Here is a 12984-nt window from a genome sequence, read left to right as displayed (position 1 = left end):
GGAAATAAATTTAATTTGGTATTTGAAACCTTTTGGGAGTTTGACTAAAAATCTGATTTAGATTGATCAATTCAAATATAATTAATTGGACTCTAATAGAAGTCAAATTAAACTAAGTAAATTATGTAAGATTTGTAATTGGTTATAATTAACTTAATTATGTGCTAATCAAGAATAAGTAAGATTAAATGACGTTTAATTAAATTAAAATGTAATTAATACATTAAGCTATTCCTAATCAATTAACTTAATGAAGCAAAATTAGGAGAGTTCTAGAAGGATTGAGAAAGTGGGGTGTGTGTGTGCACCGTATATCCATCCCTCTGAAGAACCTATTCAATTATTTGACATTCCTACTCAATTCTATGGCATCTATCTATCTATCTACGTATCTATTTATATATCTATATAATAAAATAGGATGGTTTTTGAATTTATCCTATATACATTTGTCTTACTAAGACATTTAGACAACTTAGATGTATTCAAATTATAAAACAACGGCTGAGATATTTTTACAAAAAATATCCTACATGTACATTTTTATTTTCCCGCTTCTCTCTCTTACTTTTTCCTTTTCTCACCCATCCTTCCATGATCCCACCTTCCTCTCTCTTTTCTTTTTATTTTTTTATTTCTCCCATTTTTATTATTCTCTCTATTTGTGTATTTTTTTTATTTTCTTCTTTTTGTTCACTTATTTTTATTCATATTATATGAAAAAGTCTACGATCCCAGAATTAGAAGCCAGATTTTCTACTGTGTGTAATGGAGATTAAATTAATGAATTTTATAATCCACAAATTAAATAAATTTGAACAATTAATTATTATTTTTAAATATATTGAATACCTGATAGACTTTATAAATTTAGACCTTATATGAATCTTCAAAATCTATATAATAAATTAGGATGGTTTTTGAATTTGTCCTACACACATTTGTCCTACTAGGACATTTGGATGGCTTAGATGTATTCAAATTATAAAATAACGGCTGAGATATATTTTACAAAAAATCTCCTACATGTACATTTTTATTTTCTCGCTTTTCTCCCTTACTTTTTTCTTTTCTCACCCATGATCCCATGATCTCACATTCCTCTCTCTTTTCTTTTTATTTTTTTATTTCTCCCATTTTTATTATTCTCTCTACTTGTGTATTTTTTTTTTATTTTTCCTTTTTTGTTCGGGAAAATTGGCCTAAGGTCCCTCCTCTACTTTTGATATGAGGAGAGGTCCTTTATAATATGTTTTGATGACTAAGGTCCCTCAAATTTATTTTAGGTTATAAAGTACCTAAATTACCCTTCCTTTATAACATAAATTTGTTTGAATATTATATGGTTGACTTAACTGATACATTTTGGAAACCGAATTTGAAGGGGAGATTTTGTCGGAGTTTTCGTCGGAGATTTCAGTGGAGATTTTATGGTGGAGATTTCGTCGGAGATTTCAGTGGAGTTGACGAGAAAGATTGCTACGATCGTGTAGATTTTGTTGGAGATTTCGTCGGAGATTTCAGTGGTGTGATAGTGTATTGATCGCGTAAATTTTCAGTGGAGTTGAATCAGGTTTGTTTTCGATGGAGATAGCACATGCATTTTGATATTTGTTTTGAATTTTTGTGTAGAGAGAGGCCAGCTTGATAGAGTTGATTTTTATTTTTGGAATTAATTTTTTATTATTTGTTTTTTAATCAATTTGAAAGAGTGTTGACAGTGTGTTGATCGCGTAGGTTTTTGAGTTGAGTTGGATTAGGTTTGTTTTCGATTTAGATTCCAAATGTATTTTGATTTTTGTTTAGAGAGAGGCCAGCTTGATAGAGTTGATTTTTATTTTTGGAATTAATTTTTCATTCTTTGTTTTTTTGATCAATTTCAGATAGTGTTGACAGTGTAGGTGATTTTGATGTTTAGAGTTCATTTTTGGTGCTCTGTTTTTTATCAACATGCTGATGAATTATAGTTGTGTTCTATGTTTTTTCAAACCAGAGAAATTTCATTTTCTGCACTATTGTTTGTGTAGTCCAGAGGAAATTATAAGTGCATATGGACATATTATTAGAAGTTTGTAATGGAGATAGAATATGAGAAAGTCAATGTAAGTTCATAAATTTCTCTATACTTGTATTTGTAGTTCAGAGAAAATTGTAAGTTTGTTACTCACTTTCAGTTTGTAGTTCAGAGAAAAGTATTTCTCTGGACTTGTATTCTATGTGATTTTTTTTCTATAATTGTGTTTAATTGTTAGCAGTAAATTTCTCTGTGATTCATTAAGTTTCTGTGATTTTGTTTTTTATCATCTTGAAGGTGAATATCAGTTTGTAGATGTCTTTGGAGTTTTATTTTAAGTTCAGAGAAAATTATAATTTTTAGAAATTTCTCTGTACATTTATGTTGTTATTGTGAAGTGTTTCTGTGATTTTTTTTGTTGTTTTTTGTTTCAGTTTCAATGGACAGTGCAGTGTTGTTGCTGTGCAAATATGGGAATGATACTATTGTCATTAATGTTTCATGCGAATTGAATTTTGAGGAATTGGTTGGCATTTTGTGTAAAACATGGGAGAATTTGAAACCTGAGACTATGTGTATTTCATATTCTATTTTGGGCCATCCGAATTGTATGGTTCGAAATAATATTGATTTTCTGAATATGTTGAGGGTTGTTTGTGCACGCGGTGTTGATATAGTTGATGTTTCAGTTAGTAGATGTAGTACTTCTGATGAAGAGGATGAAGTGGGGTCTAATTGGGTAGATGTTGTGGATGGTGAGTGTGATAGGCTGGTGGATGTTGAAAGGAATTCACTCTCTAAGTTTTATTCTCACCAAGAAAAGGTGTTATTGTCGGCTAGTTGGCGGAATAATATTACGAGTGTTGGACAAAAGTTTGAGGGTGGTGTGGTTGAGTTCCGTACTTTTTTATGCAAGTATGCTATTGAGGTTGGTTTTCAGTTTACGTATGTTAAAAATGACAAGCTGAGGGTTACGGCAGAATGTGCATATAAGGAATCAAGGGGATGTATGTGGCGTGTACATGCTTCTGTTGAAAAAACAAATGGGTTCTTCTACATAAGGACTTTGAACAATGAACATACGTGTGGTGTGGCGGTTCGTACGAGTAAACATTCGAGGATGACTTCCAGCTTGGTTTCTGGGCTGATACTTGAAGAGGTAAGTGCAAAACCTTTAACTCGTCCAGTGGATGTTGTGAAAGAAATGAAAGACAAGTATGGGGTCTCAATTAGTTATAACTGTGGTTGGTTGAGTGTTGAGAAAGCAAAATGTAGTACATATGGGGATTCTTGTTTGTCATTTGATCAATTACGGTGGTATTTTGATGAGGCATTGAAGAACAATCCAGGGAGTCGTTTTGAGTTAGATTTTGAAGATAACAAGCGTTTCAAAAGAGTGTTTGTGGCTTTTCATGCATGCATTGCTGGTTTCAAATATTGTCGGTCATTGCTTTTTCTTGATGGAACATTTTTGAAAGGACGATACAAAGGAGTTATGCTTGCTGCAACGGGGAAAGATGGGAATGAAGGTAATTGTAAATATATCTATTTTTATCTAAGTATGTGAATTTTCTATACATGTAGGAATTGAGTGAATGTGAATTTTCTCTGGTTTTGGCCACTGTGTGGATTTTCTATTGTTGTGGCCACTGTGAGAATTTTCAATGGATTTTTGTCAGTGTATGAATTTTCTCTGGATGTTGTCATTGTGTGAATTGTATCTGTAGGTGGTCACTAAGTGAATTTTCTCTGTATATTATGATTGTGTGAATTTTCTCTGTAGCTGGTCACTAAGTCAATTTTCTCTGGATGTTGCCAATGTGTGAATTTTCTCTGGATGTTGGCAGTGTCAAACTTCTCTGGTTGTTTTATTGTTCTATTTTTCTCTGTTGTTTTGTAGGTGGTCACTAAGTGAATTTTCTCTGTATATTATGATTGTGTGAATTTTCTCTGTAGCTGGTCACTTATTCAATTTTCTCTGGATGTTGCAAATGTGTGAATTTTCTCTGGATGTTGGCAGTGTCAAACTTCTCTGGTTGTTTATTGTTCTATTTTTCTCTGCATGTGTGTACCTAATATGCTTGTTCCTATTTGTTTTGTAGGTTTTTTTCCTGTAGCTTTTGCTGTTGTTGATGCTGAGAATAAAGACAATTGGTGTTGGTTTCTTGAACATTTATATGGAGTATTAGGATCAGAAAGGGTGATAAGTTTCATATCAGATCGACATTGTGGAATTGTGGAGGGAATTGCTAGGTTTTTCCCGAACTGCTTTCATGGATTTTGTCTGGAACATCTAAAGAGAAATTTGAGGGATAAGTTGTCATGTGGAAACACAAATTTGGTTAGGGAGACGATTGTGTCCAAGTTTTCAGAATGTGCATATGCTCCAACAAAGGCATCATTTCATTTCAAGTTAAATGAGTTAAAAAGTGAGGGAGGAGACATTGTGAGTGTTTTCTTGAGAAGTTTACCATATGAAAATTGGAGTGATGCATATTTTGCAGGGAAACGTTATGGTGAGATGTATTCAAATGTTGCTGAGTCATTCAATTCATAGATACGAGAAGCTCGGCACTTGCCAATAACAAATTTGGTGGACATGATACGGTTGCAAATCATGAATATGAGGTCTGATAGGAGGCTGCTCTCTAGTAAATGGAATAAAATTTTGTGTCCTCGTATGGATAGTGTGTTGGAGAAGTCTTTTTTGGACGGGAGGACATGGAATGTGAGTTTATCATCTGATAATGTCTTTGAAGTGCATTATTTTCCTTCGGTTATGGTTGATCTTGGGTTGAGAACTTGTTCATGTCGAAAATGGGAAATAAATGGGTATCCATGTCAACATGCTGTTGCTGCAATTTTTAGGAGTGGAAAGAATTTGAATTCATTTGTTGAACCATTTTTTCATGCTGATATGTATCGTCAAGCATACTCCTTTTCGATTGGCCCAGTTCCAACTGTTGAAAAACCTGTGTGTAGCATTGAAGATGCTATGATTCTACCTCCATTGAGCAAGAGACCTGCTGGGAGGCCGAAGAAGAACAGAATTGCTTCTACTGGAGAGTTTAAAAGGGTGATTAAGTGTAGTCGTTGTGAGAGTATTGGTCACCATAATAAGAGGACACGCAAGGAACCTTTGGTAAATAGTTGAGGATTATACATTTTATTGATGGAATAATACATTTGATGATTACTTTGTGTATTTTGTTTTGTGAAATTTATTTTTTGGACAGTGTATATAATAATATCAATCAAATTCATCCAGAGAAATTTTTCAATATCAGTTAAAGTGTGTTTGTTGATATATACTATAGGCAGTGGGTTTGTAGTACCTGTCAAATTCATCCAGAGAAATTTTCCTATGGCAGAGAAAATTCTGTGTGTTGTGTTTTGAAGCTTCATATTCATCCACATAAATTTGACAATGGCAGACTAAAGTACTGTGTGGATTGTGTTTTTTCAATTTGATAATTGTTTTGTACTAACACAGTGCATTAGAGATTGAATGATCATATAGGCACCTTCTTTGGTGAGATATGAGTTAAATTTATCTGTAAATTTCTGGTAGCTTCATATCAGTCATTTCAAGAAATGTGCACAGCAGACAGAGCATTCAAAAAATTATTCTACAACCGAGAAACAAAATCAAGCTCTTTTGGAATTTCTCTGAGTTGAGAATTTCTCTGAGTTGAGAATTTCTCTGGACCAGGGAAGAATTTCTCTGGACTCACTTGAACTCAGAAATTTGTGTCAAAGCCAGAGAAATTTTCATCCAGAGAAATTTTTCACCATCAGAGAAAACTATATGGGCATTGTGTTCTGAAATTTGAAATTCATGCAATGAAATTTTCCAGTGGCAGATAAAATTACTGTGTGCTTTGTGTTTTGTTGAGTTTGATGATTTTTTTGTAGCAACACAAAGTTTTACAGATTACATGATCATATAGGCATCCCCTTGGGACGATACAAGTTAAATTTCTCTGTGAATTTCTGGTAGTTTATACCAGAGAAATTTCTGCAGACAATTTTCTCTGGCAGACAATTGTTGAAATTTACATTAGTCGAAATAAAAAAAAAAAATGAAATTTAGATTAGTCAAGAAAGGATATATACATATACGTCAAGGATCATCATTCCTTCAATGTATCAACAAGAAAGGATATATACATATATGTGAGACAATTTTCTCTGTGTGGATATGTACATTGTCTTCCTTTCACTAGTTTCACTATTACATTTGTGGTTCTTCTGGGGGTATTTCAATTGGTTCAGTCCATGACCGGCCAACTTCGGTCACAAATCTCTCTATGAGTTCTGCCCTCATCAACCTTATCTCTTGTGTGGACAATTTGGATTTGATAGGTTCATGCTTGCTATATTGTTTCATTATATAGCAGACAAAGAGGCCACAATCCAGACTGCATACAAATTATAGGTATGGTTAGTTTTAAGAAACATGCAACTGAAATTATCTTATTTATAGATGTATGAAACTTACGAATCGCTTTCTTGTTGTGGAGCATTGTTGACATACTCAAAGTCATAACTTGTGTTTTGTGAGTTAATTAATTTGAAAGAGGGTTGTGATTGAGCGTCTCTTTCAAGACAAGCTTTCAAAAAATTCTCCACGTAATCTTGCTGCAAAAAAAATAATTTTTATATAACAGAGAAATTTACGGACAAGTCAATGGGATTCTATGAAAATTATCATCACATAAAGATGATGATGGATCAGAGAAATTTGCACTCGTTACCAATTGTTTTGCATCTTTGACATATTTGTCTTCTGCATCATCCCTCCTTGGCCTCAGTGAGTTGTAGAACCTCCATAAATTGTCTTGTTTGTCCAGGACAAGCAAGGTCCAGTGATTTCCATGTGTGGACTTCTCATTACCTCCAGTATTTATTGGGAAATGGAGGAACCTATAGTTCCTCCATGCTGTTTCAATATGCTTGTCAAATAAGGACACTCGAAAACTTTGATTTTCTGTCATGTTGATGAAATTCTGTGCTCAGAGAAAATCAAAAAATGGTTTTGTCAGTGACACAACTGACTTCAAGAAGTATATTAAGAAGAGAAAGTAGAAAGTAAATTCCAGAGAAAATCAAATAAAATAGTAGTAACATACTAAGCACATGGATGTGAAAAAAAATGAGGTTGGTTGTTGTTTCTCTCTGATTTGGTCAGCCAAAAAGATCTCTCCATAGCCATCAATGACCTGAAAAATATGATTTATAATTATAATATTGTTTTATAAAGGCTGATGGAACATTGCAGAGAAATGTTGATGAAAGGGAAAGACTTACATTGTTGGCAATTTCTTTTTGCTTTATGAGGTTTCCAATGTCTTCAAAGGTAATGATATTCAACTCACTTGTCCAAATTAAAGCTCTACAAGATGACAAAGAAGGGATTGAATTGTTGTTAATGCAACATAATTTTGTAATTTGTTGTTTGTTATGTTCTATTTTGTTTGTTGTACTTACTCAAGCCCAGACACATTTGATATGTGCTGCAAGATGTCTTTTATATGATCTTTTATCAATCTTGAAATGGGAAGAGTTTGTGGAAAGACCCAAGATTTTGTGATGTTTATAGGTTGAGGCAAGACGTATGCATCAGCATCAAGCACTTCTTTGTCCTTCGTGCTTTGCTCAACTTGTTTTGCAGCTTGTTTTGAAGCTCTAGTCACTTTCGCAACTTTCAGATATTGGAATTCTGGATCATGCTGCTTTTCCTTCCTTTCTTTTGCCTTTAAATTTTTTATCATTGAGGTTGGATCTTTTTTGACTGTAGGCAGTGAAAATATTAGGAAAAGTGAAATTTCTCTGAAGCAACAGATGATATTTCAATATGTAAATTTATTTAATTCAATATTTTGTAGTTACCATAGAGTTTCTTCTTTTGTTTCGGTTGTTGTTTGTGTGGGATTTGCTCTTGTTGGGTTGTTGGTTGTTGTTCCAGTTGCATTCCAACTATACACAGTGAAAATCAAACAAGCACCAAAAATGGAATAAGAAAATATACAGAGAAATGAAATGAGCAGTAGAAATATAACTAATGTGTTGAGAGAGATATAACTTCCAGAGAAAATTACCAATGACAGAGAAAATTATAATAAATAGAAATTTCTCTGAGTTATGATGGCACAAGGACATAACTTTTTGTGGCTCAAGATTTTCACTGACCTTGTGGTTGAAGTTGTGTTGGTGTTCGGTATGGTTGTGTTGCTAGTTGGACAGATAGTTCTTGAACTTGTTCATGCAATTTGGCATTTTCAGTTTTAAGCTCCGAATTTGAACACCTCAACTGTTGAATTGTTTTTGCATCATCTGCTTTTTCAACCTCCAACATCCTTAGTTTCATTCGGATTGTGCTTTCTTTTTCTTGAAGTTCTGAGTTATGTGATGTCAGGATTCTTATTGAAATATCCTTTTCAGCAAGTAATTCCATCCAATTTCTGTCTTCTTCTTTTTTAGATTGAGACAGTGCCTTCAGTCTTTGACGTAGATCAGCAATTTGGGCATCCTTTGATTCCTCAAATTCTTCAGGCTGATGCATTGTTGAGCCACAAATGCCATCATGTTGTTGGTCCATCTGCTCATTATTTTCTTCTTCATCACTTTCATCCTTGTTCTCTTCTTCTTGTTCATCTTCATCTTCATCTTCTTGTTCACTGTCTTCTTCTTTCTGTTCATTTTGTTCTTTGTCTTCTGGTTCTATTTCTTCACTTTCTTTGGTGGTTTCTTCTTCTGTGCTGCTTGCTTGATGTTCTTGTCCATTGCTGGCTTCGTATTCTTCTGTGTTGCCTTCTTTTTGTTCATTCCCTCCATCTTCAGATGGATCTTGTAATGTCTCCTTGAATATGACAATTGCCTTTTTTAATTCTTTCTTCGTCTTTTTGCCAAGACAGAACTCCTCAGATGGGTTTTTGACTAGCTGCTTGTTATCAATCTGTAACAGGAGATTCTTTTATTAGAGAAATGTTACAAAATTGACTGAGAGAAAAAATTCAAATAAGGAAAATAAAATTTATCTAAATGATACTAATTGGAAACAAACTTCAGAGAAAATTGTATTGGGCCAGAGAAAATTAGAGACATGGAGTTAATTTTATGGGGCAGAGAAAATTATGAAACAGTGAAATAAGCAGTGTTTATAAGTTAATGTTTTACTATATTTGTGTCAGAGAAATTTGAATTCCAGTGAAAATTCATTAGAAAGGTAGAAATAAACAGTGTTTATCAAAGATGCAAGGCACACAAGTTATGGGCAGAGAAAATTACACACAAGGAGATAAAATTTGATGGGCCAGAGAAAATTATGTAACAAAGAACATAATTCAGATATTAGAGAAAATGAATCAGGGCATATAAGTTAATGTGTTACAATTGTGGTCAGAGAAATTTGGATGGCAGAGAAAATTGATTACAATGGCAGAAATAGACCAGTGGTTAACAAAGAAGAAAACAGAAATTGATATTTCAGAGAAAATTAATCTTAATCAATCAATGCACAAGGAGGGAAACAAAGCAGTGGTCAGAGAAATTTTGAAATTTCACTGAGATTTCGGTAGCAATAGGAATCTAGCCTGTCGAGGTGCAAGAGAGTGGACTGGTGTCTTCTGCAGCTGTTTCGTCAAGGTTTGAAGGTTCCACTTGGCACATCTTGGGAAGTCTATTGTGTTACTGTCTTCTGAGTCAATGATAGTTGCATGTTCACATAGCCAATACTGTGATGAAAATGAAAGTAAATAAAATTTTGTAAACGCACAAATTTGTAAGTATGATAACTGCAAATTTGAATGGATATTATACTTACCAGCAATGCAATGACACACCCCGTAACTTTTTCTGGAGTTCTATGCGATGCCATGATAGAATCAATCAATGTTGATGTGATTGCTTCCGGCCAATCATACTGTTTCATTGATTCAAGAGGTTCCACATACTTTATAAAAACCCAACCTATTGAATTCCCACTTGTTGCAAAAAATAGGGTGAGACACAAGTACAATGTAACAATGATTGCTACATCTTTGAAGTCAGTTGGTTGCTTGCCTTTCATTGCTTTGACCAAGGCATTTTTAAGAACAGGACCAGTGAGCCTTGTGTCCTTTTGGAATCTTCTCCTGAGGAATGCAGATTTTGGCTTTTTAGAGTATCTTAATGACATGGCTCCTTTACCTCCTTCCAAACCAAAAATCAAGGTCATGTCATTTGTTGTAAAGGTCAGGTTCTTCTTCCCAACTGTGAATGCTTTTGTTTTTTCATTGTAACATTGGATTATGGCAACTACATCATCATCGGATTTCCTAGATTTCTTTGGATCCATCCTTCCAGTGGTTAGAGCTTGGATCAAATACCAGAATGGGGTCTTTTGAAGCTCTAGAAGATGTTTTGAACTGAATTTAAGTGTTTGAAAGAAGGAGACGACAGATGAGAGGTTGGATCGGAATTGAATGCTGTAGTGAGCTCTCTTTCTGTGGAGTTTAACAGGTTTTTTCCCCCTTGAGCTTGAGTCTTTTGAAGTTGGGGTACTCATCTGGATGCTAGTTGCTTCATCAGCTTGGACTTGTGTGTTTTGGGAAGGAGTTTGTGGTGTTTTAGTGCTGGTTTTTGATCTTAGATGATAAGAGGACTGAGAGAGTTGTTCTTGCTTCCTTGGTGTTTCTAGTGTTTTGCTGCTGGTTTTTGATCCTAGTCCATAAGAAGACTGAGACAGTTTCTGTTTTTTGCTTGGTGTTTCCGGTGTTTCGCTGCCTTTACGTTTTGCCATTTCTAGACAATGATTAAAGCATAGAGATGTCAACATTAAATCCCAGAGAAAAATGGAAATGTCAGAGAAAATTACAGATAAGGGAGAAAATTGTATATGCCAGAGAAAATTACAGATAAGGGAAAATTACAGAAAATTTGACATGTCAGAGAAAATCAACACAGCATCATAAACATGGGAGAGAAATTTTCAATAATTGTTTAAATTACAGATAGAAGTAAACATACCAGAGAAAATGAATGATAGAAAAAAGTAAACATGGCAAGTGAAAGAAAATTTGCATTCCACAATTAGCAAAGATAAAATAAACAAAGTAATGTAAACATGGCACTGAGAAGTACACCATATTGAAATCAAGAATTGAACAAAATAAACATACCAGAGAAAAATGCACATTCTGGAGAAAATTACACATTATTGAGGAAATTTCCATTCCAGAGAAAATTTCAATTCATAATATTAAAATGCAAGAAAAATTTACATACACAAGCAGAGAAAATTAACCATGATAGAGACACTCAATGGAGGAAAGTGGTGCGATGTGGTCAGAGAAAATTATAAATACCAGAGAAACTTAGACAGGGGCAAGAGTGTAATTGACATTGCAGTGAAGGATACATATTCCAGAGAAATTTACAAAGCAGAGAAATTCAGAGACAAAATGACAGAAACATATTCAAGAATAAGATTAAAATTCAGAGAAATAACTTTTTCTCAAAGTACATATGGCAGAGAAAATTCCAAGAAGAAACATTCATTCCAGTCCACAATATTAAAATTCTAGAGAAAATTTAAAATGACAAAGACACAAGGGAGGAAAGTGATGTGATGTGGTCAGAGAAAATTATAAATACCAGATAAACTTAAGACAGAGGCAAGAGTGTAATTGACATTGCAGAGAAGGATACATATTCCAGAGAAATTTACAAAGTAGAGAAATTCAGAGACAAAATGACAGAAACATATTCAAGAATAAGATCAAAATTCAGAGAAATAACTTTTTCTCAAAGTACATATGGCAGAGAAAATTCCAAGAGGAAACATTCATTCCAGTCCACAATATTAAAATTCCAGAGAAAATTTAAAATGACAAAGACACAAGGGAGGAAAGTGATGTGATGTGGTCAGAGAAAATTATAAATACCAGAGAAACTTAAGACAGAGGCAAGAGTGTAATTGACATTGCAGAGAAGGATACATATTCCAGAGAAATTTACAAAGCAGAGAAATTCAGAGACAAAATGACAGAAACATATTCAAGAATAAGATCAAAATTCAGAGAAATAACTTTTTCTCAAAGTACATATGGCAGAGAAAATTCCAAGAAGAAACATTCATTCCAGTCCACAATATTAAAATTCCAGAGAAAATTTAAAATGACAAAGACACAAGGGAGGAAAGTGATGTGATGTGGTAAGAGAAAATTATAAATACCAGAGAAACTTAAGACAGAGGCAAGAAAGCAATAGACATTCTAGATTAAGATAGACATTGCAATTAAAAATACATATTACAGAGAAATTTACGGAGCAGGAAAATTTATAGACAGAATTACAGAAACATGTTCAAGAATAAGATAAAAACACAAAAAATTGTTGTGAAAATAAACATGCCAGAGAAAATTGAAAGAAGAAAATTACATTAATAAAAAATCAGAGAAATTCAAATGCCAGAGAAATTTACAGATAAAATCACACAAATATGTTGAAGAATAATTTCAAAATACACAGAAATAATTTTTTTCAAATTCAGGTAGCTTTTTATTACGAAATTGAAACCCTAATTTATGAAAGGTTATTATAAAATGCTATTAACTATGTTTCCAGAGAAAATCTAGTTGTATTGTAGAAAAACTGACCAGAGTTAGGATGAAACTTGAATGATGAGCTGATATGGCCCGCGATGAAGATGCGACGTGACGAAGATGGACTGAGATGATGATGAGCCGTGAAAACGAAGCTTTAACCTCTGATGTTCGGCCTTCACTTGCTGACAAGTAAGGCACTTAGACACGAAAGCTGCCACATCTCTCTTCATACCCCGCCACCAAAACTGGCGACCCAAATCCCGATACATCTTAGTACCTCCCGGATGCACCGCAAGGCGTGAATGATGAAACTCTCGGAGTACCTCCTCTCGATGAGACTCCAGCACAAACAGACGGTCTCGGTATCTCACACTCAGGTCG

General features: G+C 33.9%; 2 protein-coding genes across 2 annotated transcripts; one reads left to right on the top strand and one right to left on the bottom strand.

Annotated features, from left to right (window-relative positions):
• Window positions 1–1299: 1299 nt before the first annotated feature.
• LOC145807681 (uncharacterized) lies at window positions 1300–5073 on the top strand. Its single transcript, XM_082906311.1, has 2 exons — window positions 1300–3543; window positions 4117–5073. Exons 1-2 carry the CDS (start codon window positions 2454–2456, stop codon window positions 4569–4571), a joined length of 1545 nt encoding a protein of 514 aa, XP_082762437.1. The 5' UTR covers window positions 1300–2453; the 3' UTR covers window positions 4572–5073.
• Window positions 5074–5997: 924 nt separating this feature from the next.
• LOC145806871 (uncharacterized) lies at window positions 5998–12764 on the bottom strand. The gene is made up of 9 exons (XM_082904710.1): window positions 12655–12764; window positions 9840–10798; window positions 8207–8972; window positions 7907–7993; window positions 7505–7808; window positions 7325–7409; window positions 6772–7023; window positions 6516–6655; window positions 5998–6435 (listed from the first exon to the last, which is right to left on the bottom strand). Exons 2-9 carry the CDS (start codon window positions 10794–10796, stop codon window positions 6249–6251), a joined length of 2778 nt encoding a protein of 925 aa, XP_082760836.1. The 5' UTR covers window positions 10797–10798; window positions 12655–12764; the 3' UTR covers window positions 5998–6248.
• Window positions 12765–12984: the final 220 nt, after the last annotated feature.

This window comes from Camellia sinensis, chromosome 14 (genome assembly GCF_055761805.1).
Source record: "Camellia sinensis isolate YWXY chromosome 14, ASM5576180v1, whole genome shotgun sequence".
NCBI lineage: Eukaryota > Viridiplantae > Streptophyta > Magnoliopsida > Ericales > Theaceae > Camellia > Camellia sinensis.
The sequence above is the reverse complement of the archived record's forward strand: the minus strand, read 5'-3'. Positions and strand labels throughout refer to the sequence as shown.